General features: G+C 42.9%; 1 protein-coding gene across 1 annotated transcript; it reads right to left on the bottom strand.

Moving 5' to 3' along the window:
- Positions 1-207: 207 nt before the first annotated feature.
- On the bottom strand, positions 208-1188 carry LOC124675081 (phytosulfokine receptor 1-like). The gene has a single exon (XM_047211147.1). It carries the CDS (start codon positions 1126-1128, stop codon positions 364-366), a length of 765 nt encoding a protein of 254 aa, XP_047067103.1. The 5' UTR covers positions 1129-1188; the 3' UTR covers positions 208-363.
- Between the last annotated feature and the right edge of the window lie 12631 nt (positions 1189-13819).

Here is a 13819-nt window from a genome sequence, read left to right as displayed (position 1 = left end):
CAGTGATCCGCCACAGCCCTCGCCAGACAACGCAAGGAACAGTTGCACAAATCTTATTGCAAGGATAGCCCAAGGAACCGCCACAACCCTCTTAGCGCACATTTACAAATCTTGTCACGATCTACATCAATTATGCAAATTTGTACATAACCAAACATGCTTGGTCTACATGATCTGCAAGACACAGTTTATATTCAGGTCAACATGTATGTAAAGAGAAATTTTATATATAGTAGGAAAAGTATGGTATATCCTTGAAGTTACATAACGCGATTGAACGCACCAACAGATTGTGAGGTACAGTGAACTTGGACTAGAACGTGAGCTGCGTTAAGATGGAAACAATCATGCGCTGACAGATCATTAAGCATCTGTCACGACTTTGTTGCTTCCAGATACAACATGGTTGCTCCCAGATACGGTATTGTTGGTCCCAGAGACGGTATTGTGCCCCCCGGATACGGTATGAAAGCTCCCGGATACATTGTTATCGTTCCCGGATACATTATTGTTGTTGTCTGTAACGATATGGTTTGTCCCTGATACGACATGGTTGCTGCCGGTTACGGTATTGTCACTCCCAGATACGACAGTGTTGTTGCTCCCAGACACACTATTGTTGTCCCCAGATATGACGGTGTTGTCATTTCCAGCAACAACATTTTTGCTCCCGGATCTGACAGTATTGTTGCTCCCAGAAATTGTATTGGGCTGCTCGTCGAGTGATCTTCTGTTACGCATCACATGCAATGGCATGTTGGTGATGCCTTTGAGCTGTACCTGCAGATTCCTGGGTACCTCGCCAACCAATGCATTACCTGAAAGATCCAAGTAGCGTAGGTGGTGAAGCTGACAAATCCATGACGGGATTGGCCCCGTGAGGCCGCTCCTGGGGAGCCACAAAGCCGTGACACGGCCGCTGGCACCGTCGCAGCCAACGCCTTCCCAATCGCAGCATGAGGCGCCTGACCACGCGGCGCGGAGGCTGAGTGCGCCGCCGCCGCCCAGGTTCTCAGCGAAGCCCCGCAGCGCGCGGAGGTCATCGCGGTGGCATGGCGTCGCCGTCGCCGTGCCGGCCACCGACAAGAGGAACGCGAAGGAGAGCAGCAGCATCAAGCATTTCGCCATGGATTCAGCAGTGCTATGCTCTAGATGGATTCAATAAGAAACCTTTCCTGCAATGCAAGTGACTCGCAAGTGTTGTTGTCTGGGTGGTGCATGTGCATCCCATCTTATAGTGTGCTGTGTGTTTGTAAGCATGCGAGGTTGCAAGGGGCTCAGTACTAGCTAGTTTGTGGCCCACAACTGCCTCCCAATTCAACCTTCGTTTTTGTTGTTGTGCGTCGACTGAAATCCGTGGCTAGCATGGACCAATTTAGTCCATGAACCTACCATATAGGGTCGGAGGTGAGCTGGATAGGTAATTAGATAAGAGAGGCCACATTGCAGTATGAGGACACAAAATATCCTTTGGGAGATTTTATTATGCAGACACGGACGATGAATCTATCCTAGAGAGACGATGACGAGCTGTGTAACCGACAGGCTTGGCTCTTGGCTGCGTTGTCATTTCCCCGTGACCAGTCCAATAATGCGGCGTGCGAATTGTCATCAAAGTCAGACTTTAATTTGCTCCTGCTAGTACTTATAAATAGATATATATATATATATATATATATATATAGCCGGGCTATTCTATAACCGGGTTTTTTTTTCGAAATGGAAGCATAGCGCCAGCCTCTGCATCAATTGATGCACACAGCTTTCTTTATTAAAACAAGTTATTCTATAACCGGTTGTAGTGCAGTAATCTACAGAAACTGTGAAACATTTTTGTATTCATTACTTTTTGAAAGTTCATACTGTTTTAAAGTAATTTCAAATATACTAATCTAAAATCTGGGAGAAACCTGTTAATAGTAGGGACCCTATTGATATTCTTAATATCAAGATAATGAGGATTAAAAAGTATGGTAAAGGTTGGGGTGCTAATACTTTTGGTAGTAATAAAAAGAGGAAGTTAGAGCTCAAGAAGGAGCTTTTGGTGCTGGAATTTCCAGAGGAGAATGGGAAGTTAACTACAGATGAAATGTCTTACAGAGTTAAGATGCAGGAAGAATTGTTTAAACTTTATGAGGAGGAGGAGGAGGAAAGTTATTGCCATCAAAAGGCCCATGGGAAATGGTTGTTAGAAGAGGATCAATATACTGCTTACTTTCATATAATTGCTAATGGGAGGACTCTCCTTGGATAATAATGGTATCATTGTGGAAGGGACTTACAACTCGGTCAATCATGCTACTGAATATTATAAAGATCTTTTTGGCCCTGCCCATGGCAATTTGTTCCACATTGACCAAAACTTATGGAGTCCTAATGAAAAGCTTAATGAGGAAGATAATAGTGATATGATAAAACCTTTTTCTGAACATGAGGTGAAAGATGCCTTATTTGCAACGGAGAAAAAATCTCCTGGACCTGATAGTATCCCAGTAGAATTCTATTAACACTGTTTGGACTTTTTTTAAAATGATATCATGGTTATTTCAAGTGCCTCCATGCTAATAATCTTGATAATCAGAGGCTACACTATGGCATCATTACCATGTTGCCTAAAACCTCCAAGGCTAACAAAATTCAATAGTTCATAACTATTTGTTTACTTAGATGCATTTACAAGTTGATTAGCAAAGTTTATCTTTAAGGATGGATCCTTATGCTGACAAGGTGTTTAGTATCCATCAAAATTCTTCTATTAAGGGCATGAATATAATGGATGGGGTGCTATCTTTGCATGACTTGATGCATCATGCTCATGTTAATAAATGGGTGGGGTCATTTTCAAAATTTATTTTGAAAAAGCTTATGATAAGGTTAACTGGGATTTCCTGATAGATTGCCATAGGCTAGAGGTTATCTGAACAATGGTGTATTTGGTCCAAAAACATTTTGCATAATGGGACTGTTAGTGTTAAGTTGAATAATGTGGTTACGCCATATTTTCAAAGTGCTAAAGGGGTGAGACAAGGCCCTTTTCACCCACTCTTTTTAATTTGGATGTGGAATGTCTGACTAAGATGGTGTTGGAAGCCCAAAAAAATAATTTGATCACTGATTTTGCCTCAGATTTAATTGGTAACGGAGTGGCTCTGCTTCAGTATGTTGATGGTACTATTTTCTGTATCAAACATGACCTGGAACATGAATTGATGTACATGTTTGAGATGATGTCAGGTTTGAAAATTAATTACATGAAAAGTGAAGTGGTGGTTATTGGGGGTGGGGGTGGTAATCATGTTATGAAATCTTACTCTGAGATGTTCAACTGCCAAGTTGACAAGCTTCCTATGAAATACTTAGGGGTGTCAGTAACCATTTCAAATTTGAACAACATTGATTGGGATTTCTTGGATGCTAAAATGATTTAAAAAAATAGATGATTGGATATGTGATTCCGCTTCGTCTGGTGCTAGGTTAACTTTACTGGATTCATGCTTGTCAGGAATTCCTTCCTATTATATGGCGATGTTCTTGTTAAAGAAAAAACCTTTATAGAAAAGCTGGTTTGACATAGAAAGAGATTCTTTTGGACTGGGAAGAAAAAAAAAGAGCTTATTGCATGGTGAAGTGGAAAAAGGATTTGCAGGTCTAAAGAGAAAGGGGGTTTGGGGGTAAAATATCTCAGAAAGCAAAATATTAGTCTTCTGACCAAGTGGTGGTGGAAGTTGGATACTCAAGATGGCCTTTGGTAGAGAATTGTGAAACAAAAATACCCGAGGAACAAATATGTAGCCTCTGTGAAACCTAGATTCGATGCTCCTTGTTGGAAAGCTTTGATGAAAGTAAAAGAAATTGATCTCCAGGGAAGGGAGGTTATTATTACTAAAGGTGACTTGGTTAGATTATGGCTTGATCCTTGGTTAAATAATGTGAAGTTATGTGAAAGGTATCCTCACTTTTCTTTGGCTCAGGAAGTCACCTTTGGTCAAGTTGTGATATCTAACTTTAACATTCCATTTAGAAGGCGTTTGACTGATGAATTACTAAATCAGTGGAATAATATAAAGCTTTATATTCTTCAAAGGCTAGTTAGCATGGAACCTGATATGGTGAGGTGGACCTTGACTGGTACTAAGTGTTTCTCAACTGTTTCTTTGTATAAGTCTCTTGAAACTAGTTTTGATGGTCCTAACAATAGATGGATTTGGAAAGCTAAGTTGCCTTTGAAAATTAAGATCTTCTTATGGCAGTTTTCCTATGATGCTATTTTGACTAGAGACAATTTAAAGAAAATAAAATGGACTGGTTCCCGTATTTGTTCCTTTTGCAATGAATGTGAGGATGTAAATCTTTTTTTTCTTATGTTGCTGCTAAGCTGACTTGGGGTATTATCAGTGCTTGTCTGGGGGATAATAGTTGCACTTCTAATCGTTTGGCAATGTTTGTCATGGATGTATGCTTACATGCCAGGGGACAAGAAGTTTTTTACGTTGTTAACTGCTGCTATTTTCTGGGCCATTTGGAATACCAGGAAGAAGATAAGTTTTGAAGGCTTTGTGCTCAAATCCCCTGTGTCAGTGATCTTCATTGTTTGTTCTTTTTTGAATTATTGGGCAGGTTTATATTCGGAAGAGGAAGGTATGAAAATCAAGATGGGACCAAAGCAGTTGATCGACAAGGCGACTGATATGGCCAAAGTGTTTCTTGGAACAGATGATGCGGGATGTAAATCTATATGTTCGTCTCAAACTTCTTTTAGAGTTAGCGTTAGTGTCATCAAGTTTGTGCCCCGTAGTGAGTACTCGATATCGAGTATCTGTCAGGTTTTCTGATGGTGAGAGGGCGACATCTTTTCCGCTCCCTGTTTTCTCTGTTTGTGGTTTGTATGTTACAAAGACTTTGTATTTCCGTTCTGTGCAGTAATGGAAAGGGGTAGCCCGTTTGAAAAAAAAAATACCTTGATACGATCTAGCTACTACTCTACAAGATCAACTGAATCGATCAGGTCATGAAGCGCAGCCTGAAGCACTTAACGCTTGCTAATAGCCAAAGGCTCATATAGATTGGTTGATTTATACACACATATGTATAAATGCTAATAGCACAAAACCTAGTAGGATTATGAACCGTATTTCTTATTCTACTCATACATTTGCAATAATCATGCTTATTTTCAACATTCACCCCTCTAAGCATGATATGCCCTTCTACACCGACCAGGCTCCCAAATACAGCAGCCGCTACTTGTTATCCTCGGTACTACCAATGTCGCTCATGTCCCTCATTTCTCGTAGTAATTGAAAAAATTGTGAAATGTATGCAGTTTTTTTCTCGGTAGACTGGTATTGCCGTTTTGTTTTTTGGAAATATCGAAAAAAACTTTATTGTATGTTCCTATTTATGCCACCACCGACGGTTTATGACATCAATATATTTCAGTTGCATGTTAATTATTTCTTGTAGATCGATTGTGTTGAAAATTTTACAATTATTTATTGAATTGGTAAACAGATTTTATCGAAATACACGTAATTTTTTTGCTGTGGCATTCCCTTTAGTAATATCCTAGGTCCGCCACTGCATGTGAGGAAAAGTTTTAGGGAATAGAAAAAGTAATCAACGACAAAACAGAGAAAACATATGCAAAAAAAATCATTGGAATCGTACACCAATCTATATTGTGACTTCATGCAAAAAAAAAAGTTCCATAGTGGCTTCATGCTCTATCAGATATCTCCTACAACAGTTAAGGACGGATGATTAGAGCAACTTTGAACAAAATTGAGCAAATTTTTCTGCAACGCACGGCCTTGTGTAGACACTAAAATTTTGGTTTGGTTACCACAACACCCGAACTCATTTGCAGAGCAAACACAACCATGGTCTACTATAAAAATATGCTGCGTCCAAGCCTGAAACAAAAATATGAGAATCAAGGCAAGAATAAAATGATAGCATTCAATAAAGCAAAAATGATCAAAGAAGCAAATGTCTCAAGCAGCATAAAACATGATGAAAAATTGCTGTCCATACATAAAAGAGCTCCCTAACCAACAATCACTCAAAAGATTTGCATGCCGCCGTTATAGCATACATTGCATAGTGACAGAGCCGACTCAATTTGTCAGGTTTCCCTTGACAGAGCTAACCGGTACAATCTCTAATTTTCGCGACTTAATCTTGTCTAGAAGTACCAACGCTTCCTTTATGAGAGAACCCAGAGTCACATCACTCCTTTTTTCGACAACACCATGATCGCCCCCAGCACTTGAGATAATCATGAGTCCGTCAAAATCTGACATTTTCTCTGAAGCCTTGGACAGTGAGATCTGCAAGCTCTCCATGTCCTCGTCCCAGTACCAATCTATGGTTCTCATCATTGCTATGGCTATCTTAGTGGTAAGCTTCACTATCCTTAGGCAGTCAACCGTGGGGTGAGCCGAAATGCTGTTTATTTCAACCATCTCCTTGAGTTTCCTTGCAAGACTGAATACACTGTCTTGAGAAGCAATTGCAACAACTTGTTGAGACAATTTCTGATCTGCATCGATCAGTTTATCAAATACCGTAACGCTAAAGGATAACAATGCTGCCTGCAGTTGACTGTCCTTGCAGTGCACATCATCTGGCTGAGTGGAAGTGTAATAGTTCCGGCCACTATCTTGTAAATCATCACTGTATTGCCCTTTTTCTAAGTCGCAAGACTCACAACTAGCTTGAGTGGACAAACCCTTGTCTTCTACGGCTTCTTTTTTATTCGTACAATAGCCAAGTACTTCTCTAAGTACCTGAAGTGTATAGTTAGTTTGATGAGCTTAATAAAACAATTCAAGACATTGTCACCTCTCCCCATATCATATAGGAGAGGAGGTTGATCGAAATGAAACAGAAAGGACATTAACTAATTTGGCAAAGATTACCTTTGGCATGACGTCAATCATGATTTCCTTGAGCCTTTTGACGCATTCATCATCATTATCCTTGTAATGAAGAATACATAGGCTCTCCAGAATCCACGCTGCGGTTATTCTGCATTCCTTGCTTTCGTCTTCTAAGAGCACTTCACTGAGTTGTCTAATAAAATCATCATTTGTATTCAAGATGATCCTGGCATTGTGTTCGCTTTCGACACACAGCGTGGCTAGCTTTTCACCAGCCAATCCTCTGATGTGGCTGTCCTTTTTAGCAGTGAAGATGGCGAGCAGTTTGCGGATGAAACTTTCTCTGTTCTCAGTGTCTAACTGTGAGAGAATATTGATGGCAAGGACACATAGCTCTTCACCACAATCATTGCAATCGAGGATTATTTGCATGGTGTGCATTGCTTTTTTGTTGCCTGAGATTTCACGGCGTAATACCTCGGTAGTGTTTCCAGCAGCAGTCACGATCTGGCACATAACTTGCAGTGATGCGGCCACTATGGCGGACCATTCATCATGATTGATGCAGTGGAGTAGGTCGGAGCTTACAGGTGCTATGATCTTGGAGAGCAGGCCTTTAGTTTTCCATATGGCTTCGCAGTAATCCTCGTCGGCGGTAAGCTTCCCAAGGATACACAGCCCCTGCAGCATCAGCTCTTTGAAGTCGGTGGCCCTGGAACTGCCGCCGTCATTGTTGCCATCCTGCTGGGAAGGGGTCTCAAGCATGGAGGATATGCACTGAATCCCTCGTGGAAACTGCTCCAGGCGGATGTCGCTGGCAAGGTGCGCCACTATCCTCGCAGCACGCTCCCTCATCTCTCCATCATACTGGCTGGTCGAATCCAGCGTCTGCAGAAGTTTATGTAGTACGTGGCTACAGGATGCAGACCCAATCATCTGCTTGATTATCATGCGTCGCCTTAGCGTAACGCTCTTGTTCGAAACCATAAATGTCATGTCTGTCATCCTCCTCCCAGGCCCAATCAGTGTGTCAAGAATCCTTAGCCCAGACAAGTAGCTCTGAGGTGACTGAGATCCCATTAGGTCCACAGCGTATGTCAGCAGGTTCCTTCCTTTGGCAGATGATGGGTCCTTGAAGCACCCCGCCCTGGTATCACGCAAGTAGCGCTTTACTGAGTCAAGTGCCCGGCCTCTGAATCCGTACTCCTGGCCAACTATTTTCGCTAGTCTTCTTCCCGTGTGGAAGCAACTGGTCCTGTAGCAGAAGAGTGTGCCCTGCAGCAGAGCAAGAGAGTAGAGGACTTCCAGACCAAGTTTCAGGTTCACCTCTCCATCCTTTCCCCCGAAATCATGCTCTGATAGACGCCACAGTGAAATCCCGGTGGTGATATACAGTCCGGACATATGGACACCATCACTTGCACGCCCACCGTTAAAGCTACCAGAAATCGTTTCAGGGACGACTCATGCCCATAGTTGGGCTTGGAAATGCCACCTTTTTCTGGAAAGCAAAGCTTAGCAATGCTGACTCCAATGCTGAACAGTGCTGAATACCAATACCCAATATCCGATAACTTTTCTCTTACAAAGCCATTGAATGCCCTGTTAAATGCACGTCCCAGTTAAGTACAACAGTAGTTTACAAACAGAGACAATATAAGTCAAAAAAATGTAGTATTCAGTAGTACGAACATCTTAGCTGCAAACGTTAAGAGTCCGTATCAACACTTCTGGTACCAATTCCTCGCAAGCTAGCGGTGTCAAACCGATCGACGCGATACCACTTCAACATGGAGACTGAATACTCATACTCACACTCAGGAACTCTAAGCACAGCTAGACAAACCCTAGTCATGTTCATAAATCTGGCCAGGCCAAATATCCCATGATGGTAATGGTATTTGATAGTTTTTGTAATGAAAATGGTTCTATTTTATAAGTTCAAAACATTGCCTACTTCTGAAATTCATTGATAAGTTATAATAATTCAGACATTCCTCAGTCAATGACATGGATATTTTAAAGCTCAAACTCAAATTCACTCACAACAACTCTAATTTTGATGATAAATTCCAAAGTACATTTTTATCCTATACATTTGTGCTTAAAACTACACCAAAATGTGTAGCGTACAGCTTGGTGAATTGGTGCTTAACAATGTAGTTTTTGTGATAGTTTCGACAATTTCTTCTTGTTGTGATATTTACTCTACTCTCCAATTTTAATTAATATTGCTCCCTCCATCCTTAAAAATCATAAAGTTACAACAAACACTAAAATAAATGGCAATGACGGAAATATGATGAAATATTGAGGAAAGAAGGGTAAGTAACCAGTAAACATAAGCAGTAACGAAGATGACAAGGTCACCTTGTCTGTAGGAGTGTAATCACTGTGAGACACCAAAAATCCTTCTTCTCCAGCACAGAAACGAAGCCGCCAAGGAGGACGACGGTGGTCCATGTGAACACCAGAAAACCTAACCCCTTGACGGCCATGGACAAGTATCCCATAAACGCGGCATAGCTGTTGATATATCTCACCTCCACCCAATCGGCATCATCAATGAGCTTCCTTCCATGTGCTATCTTTCGCCTGAAGTGTGAAGGTCAATCCAGCATGAGTAATTTGAATACAGATTATCGATCACTCCTCAAGTATTGACGAATATGGTATCTCACCTGGGTGAAGGATGTCGCAGGACTGGCATTGCCAGAAGTGGAGCTACCTAGGCTCAAATGGGTAGCTGCAAGGAGAAGAGGAATCCAGCCTCTAGGAAAATGCATGCTCAGCCCCCTGCATTAAATAATCATAGCCTCGATAAACTAGTTCTCCACTTCTCCCAAGTTTAATTATGTACGCCAAAAACGAGGCTGGACCTTAATCAACAGCAAGCAAGGTCCTTGTTTACTAACTCCGACGTCCGGCTAGCCTGTTCAGCTCAGAGCAATTCCAATAGTATAGCCAACTGTTGGCTATAACAAGATGTCATGTCATTTGTAGTCACCATATAACTAACATGTATAATAGTTGGCTATAAGAATGGACTACTTTACTAATACATGATCCACCTTTCACTCTCACAAAGCGCCTAGGAGCACGTGCAAGAGCTGGCTATTGCATAGTACATGTTACTGCCTTTCGTTTTCTTATAGCCAACTATTATACATGTGCCTAAACCTTCCAATTACGTTCCAAATTCTAAGGTGTGCTCCTAAACCTTCCAATTACGTTCTGAAGATGTTACTGCCTTTCGTTTTCTACTTCTAAGAGGTTTCTGAAACCAATAGTGCATTTGCAACTATCATACCTGCTCTATCTTGCCATTTCAGTCACTGGATATTTTTTGAGAAAACGAAGAAGACTTGTGTTTCATTTCATTGGAAAGACAGGGTTTTGTGATACAATCCCTCTAGAGTAAATTACAAAATACTACCACATTTAGGGCTAGGTTAACAGGTTAGTACTTGTTTTGGTAATTTTTTCAAAAATCTACCAAGTCTGAGGCTAGGCGTTACAAATTGTGCTAATTTCTCTCTAATAGCATCCTGACAGCAACCCTGACCGGTGGGCCCATTTATAAGAGATGAGTTGGCAGCACACATGGACTAGGAGCTGAGGTGGACATGGGGCCCACCTGTCAGCGCCCCATCTTATTGCCCCTCCTCTTCTTCCTACACCCGACTCTCCCTCCAGCCAGATCCCCCCTCTCTCCGGTGGTCCTCAGGGCGTCAGCCAGGCTATGGCGGCACCGTAGGGCTCTCAGGGGTTCGTTCATCACATGCCCTCATCCGGCGACATGCGCCGTCCGGCTCGACCTGCCTCCGGCAACTGGAGCCGCCTGTCACGGCCTGCCTCGCACGACCGGCACGACCCTCGCATGCCCTCCTCTGGCGATAGGTAACGGGCAACCGGTGCGGCCCCTCCGCACCCTCCCACCGGCGACCAAAAACCCTGGCTACGCCCCCAGCACCGTCGCCTAAGTGCCACCATTTTCTCCCTCCTGCATCCAGACACTCACGTGTTCACGTCCTAGCTGTTAGAGATGTATAGTCCCTTTTCTTGTATATTTCCCAGTATATGAGGGGTTTCCTACACTTTGCCACACATGTACTTGTACTGGCCTTGGGCCCTCAGTGAATACTAGTTGCCCATTTACAACATGGTATCAGAGCTTTGGTTAGCTCCTCCCTGCACATAGCAACTCCATGCTCCTCTGCGCCGCCGCCGACGAATTTTCCGGCCGTGTGCTGCTTCTCCTTCTTCCTCAAGTTGTTGCTTATCTTCCTCAAGTCGCAACTCTCTGTCAAGGCTGGTCGCCGCCGCCCTGTCGCGGCTGGAATCTAGGCCGGTTGGCGCTGCATCTGGCTGACTCCGCTCAGTCCGTGGCCGGCCGCTCGTGACCCTGCTCCGCCTCGATCCGTCCCTGCTCTGCCTCGACCCGGCCTGCCCCCAGCCCAATTTGTCTGCTGAAGCCCCGATCCGGCCACTTCCCTAGCCTGGCTGCTGCGAGACAAGAAATCACTTCCTTTTACTGTGGCAAGCCAAATCACAAGAAGAATGATTGCAGGAAATACAAAAGAGATCTTGCAGAGGGTAAAGTTGCAAACAAGAACGAGCAAAAGGGAGAGAATGGTGCCACCATGACTACAAAATGTAGAGAAGGTGAAGACTACCTCATCATTGAAGATGAAATATGCTATAGTGATGTTCGTGATGATGCCATGAGTTGGGTTGTGGATTCAGGTGCATCCTTCCACATGACATCACACAAAGAGTATTTCACTTCCTATACCAACGACATTACTTGCCAGGTGAGGATGGGGAAAAGTGGTTTGTCGACTATTGTTGTCAAGGGTTCTATATGCATTGAAACAAACACAAGTTGCACGTTGGTGCTCGATGATGTGAGGCATGTACCCAATATACGGTTGAATTTGTTGCCAGTAAGAATGCTTGATGACATTCGCCATGGAAGTTATTTTGGTGATAAAATATGGAAGTTCGCCAAAGGCTCTTTGATTGTGGCTCAAGGAAGTAAGCAAGGACGTCTCTATGTGATTAAAACCAAGCTATGCAATGATGTGTTGACTGTCGCTAAGAATAACACTTCAGTTGAGTTGTGGCACAAGAGGCTTGGGCATATGAGTGAGAAGGGAATGCAGGCTCTTGCTCGCATAGAGTTCCTCCCTGAGTTGATAGGTATAACCTTGAAACCACGTGAACATTGTTTTGCTGGCAAACATAGGGTTGCATTTCGTACATGCCCATCGCATCGTGCGGAGAATGTTCTTAACATTGTGCATACTGGTGTTTGCTCTATGATCGAAAAATCCCTCGGTCGAGCATTATACTTTGTGACATTCATTGATGACCACTCCAAAAAGATGTTTTTGTATGTTTTGAGAAACAAGTGGCAGGTGCTAGACGTCTTCAAGGAATTCCATGCCAGCGAGAAACTGGCAGGAACTTCAAGTGCGTGAGATCAGACAATGGTGGTGAATACTGAGGTTCCTTTGAGATGTATTGCAGAAAGTTTGGCATCAGACTTGAGAGAATGAACATAACACTCACTGAGAGGGACACAGCTATGCTCTCTCATGCTAAGTTACCAAATTCTTTTTGGTCTGAAGCTTTCAATTATGCTATGTATGTACTAAACCTGTCCCCTCAGTTCCTCTTGCAGGTGATATTCCTCAGAGAGTTTGGTCAGGGAAGGATGTGCCATACAAGCAATTGAAGGTCTTTGGTTGCGAGGCACTTGTGCACATCCCAAGGGATGAGAGATCCAAGCTTGATAGCAAGACAAAGTTGTGCATCTATCTTAGCAGTCCAAGTGAATAATTTGGATACAGATTGTGGGATCCAATCAAGAAGAAGACAGTGAAGAGCCAAGATGTGGTTTTCATTGAAGATGAAACAGTACAAGATATTGGGAAACCGAAGAAGCCGAAGGCCACCACATCCACACCTAATGTTGACGTGGATCCAGTTAACCCTCCTCTAGTGCCTGACGATCATGGGGGAGATGATGATGCTGAAGATAGTGATGATGCAACTGATCAAGGCAATACAAGTACGGGACATAACCATCCATCTAATGAAGATGATGATGATGAAGGTGACGATAATCCACCCGATTCTCCACCAGTGCAGAAGTTGAGAAGAAGTGGAAGAGATCCACTACCTTCCACCAAATATCCTCCACATCAATATGTGTTGATGACTGATGCAGGTGAGCCCTTGTGCTATGAGGAGGCAGTGTCTGATGAGCGCAATAATGAATGGTCAAAAGCCATGCAGGATGAGATGAAATCCCTGTATGAGAATGACACCTTTGAGTTGGTGTCTTTGCTAAAGGGCAAGAAAGCACTCAAGAACAAGTGGGTGTACAGAGTCAAGACTAAAGAACACAGCTCACATCCAAGGTACAAGGCCATGGTTGTGAAAGGTTTCAGTCATAAAAAGGGTATTGACTTCGATGAGATATTCTCTCCGGTGGTAAAGATGTCTTCGATCCAAGTTGTGTTGGGCATTGCTGCCAACATGGACTTAGAGATTGAACAACTTGAAGTGAAGGCAGCATTTCTACATGGTGACCTAGAGGATGAGATATACATGGAGCAGCTAGAAGGATTCATGGTTGCAGGCAAGGAGCACCAAGTGTGCAGATTTAAGAAGAGCTTGTATGGCTTGAAACAAGTTCCTCGACAGTGGTACAAGAAGTTTGAGTCATTCATGACTAAGCTTAGATACCATAAAGCACAACCTGATCATTGTGTATTTATGAAGAGGTACGCCAAGGGTGACTTCATTATTTTCTTGCTATAAGTCGATGACATGATGATTGTTGGAAATGGCACAAAGAGAATTGCTCTCCTCAAGAAGGCATTGAGTAAATCATTTTCCATGAAGGATTTAGCACCAGCTAAGCAAAT

Source organism: Lolium rigidum, chromosome 7, assembly GCF_022539505.1.
Source record: "Lolium rigidum isolate FL_2022 chromosome 7, APGP_CSIRO_Lrig_0.1, whole genome shotgun sequence".
Taxonomy (NCBI): Eukaryota; Viridiplantae; Streptophyta; class Magnoliopsida; order Poales; family Poaceae; genus Lolium; species Lolium rigidum.
Note: the sequence above shows the minus strand (reverse complement) of the source record. Positions and strands in the feature narration are given on the sequence as shown.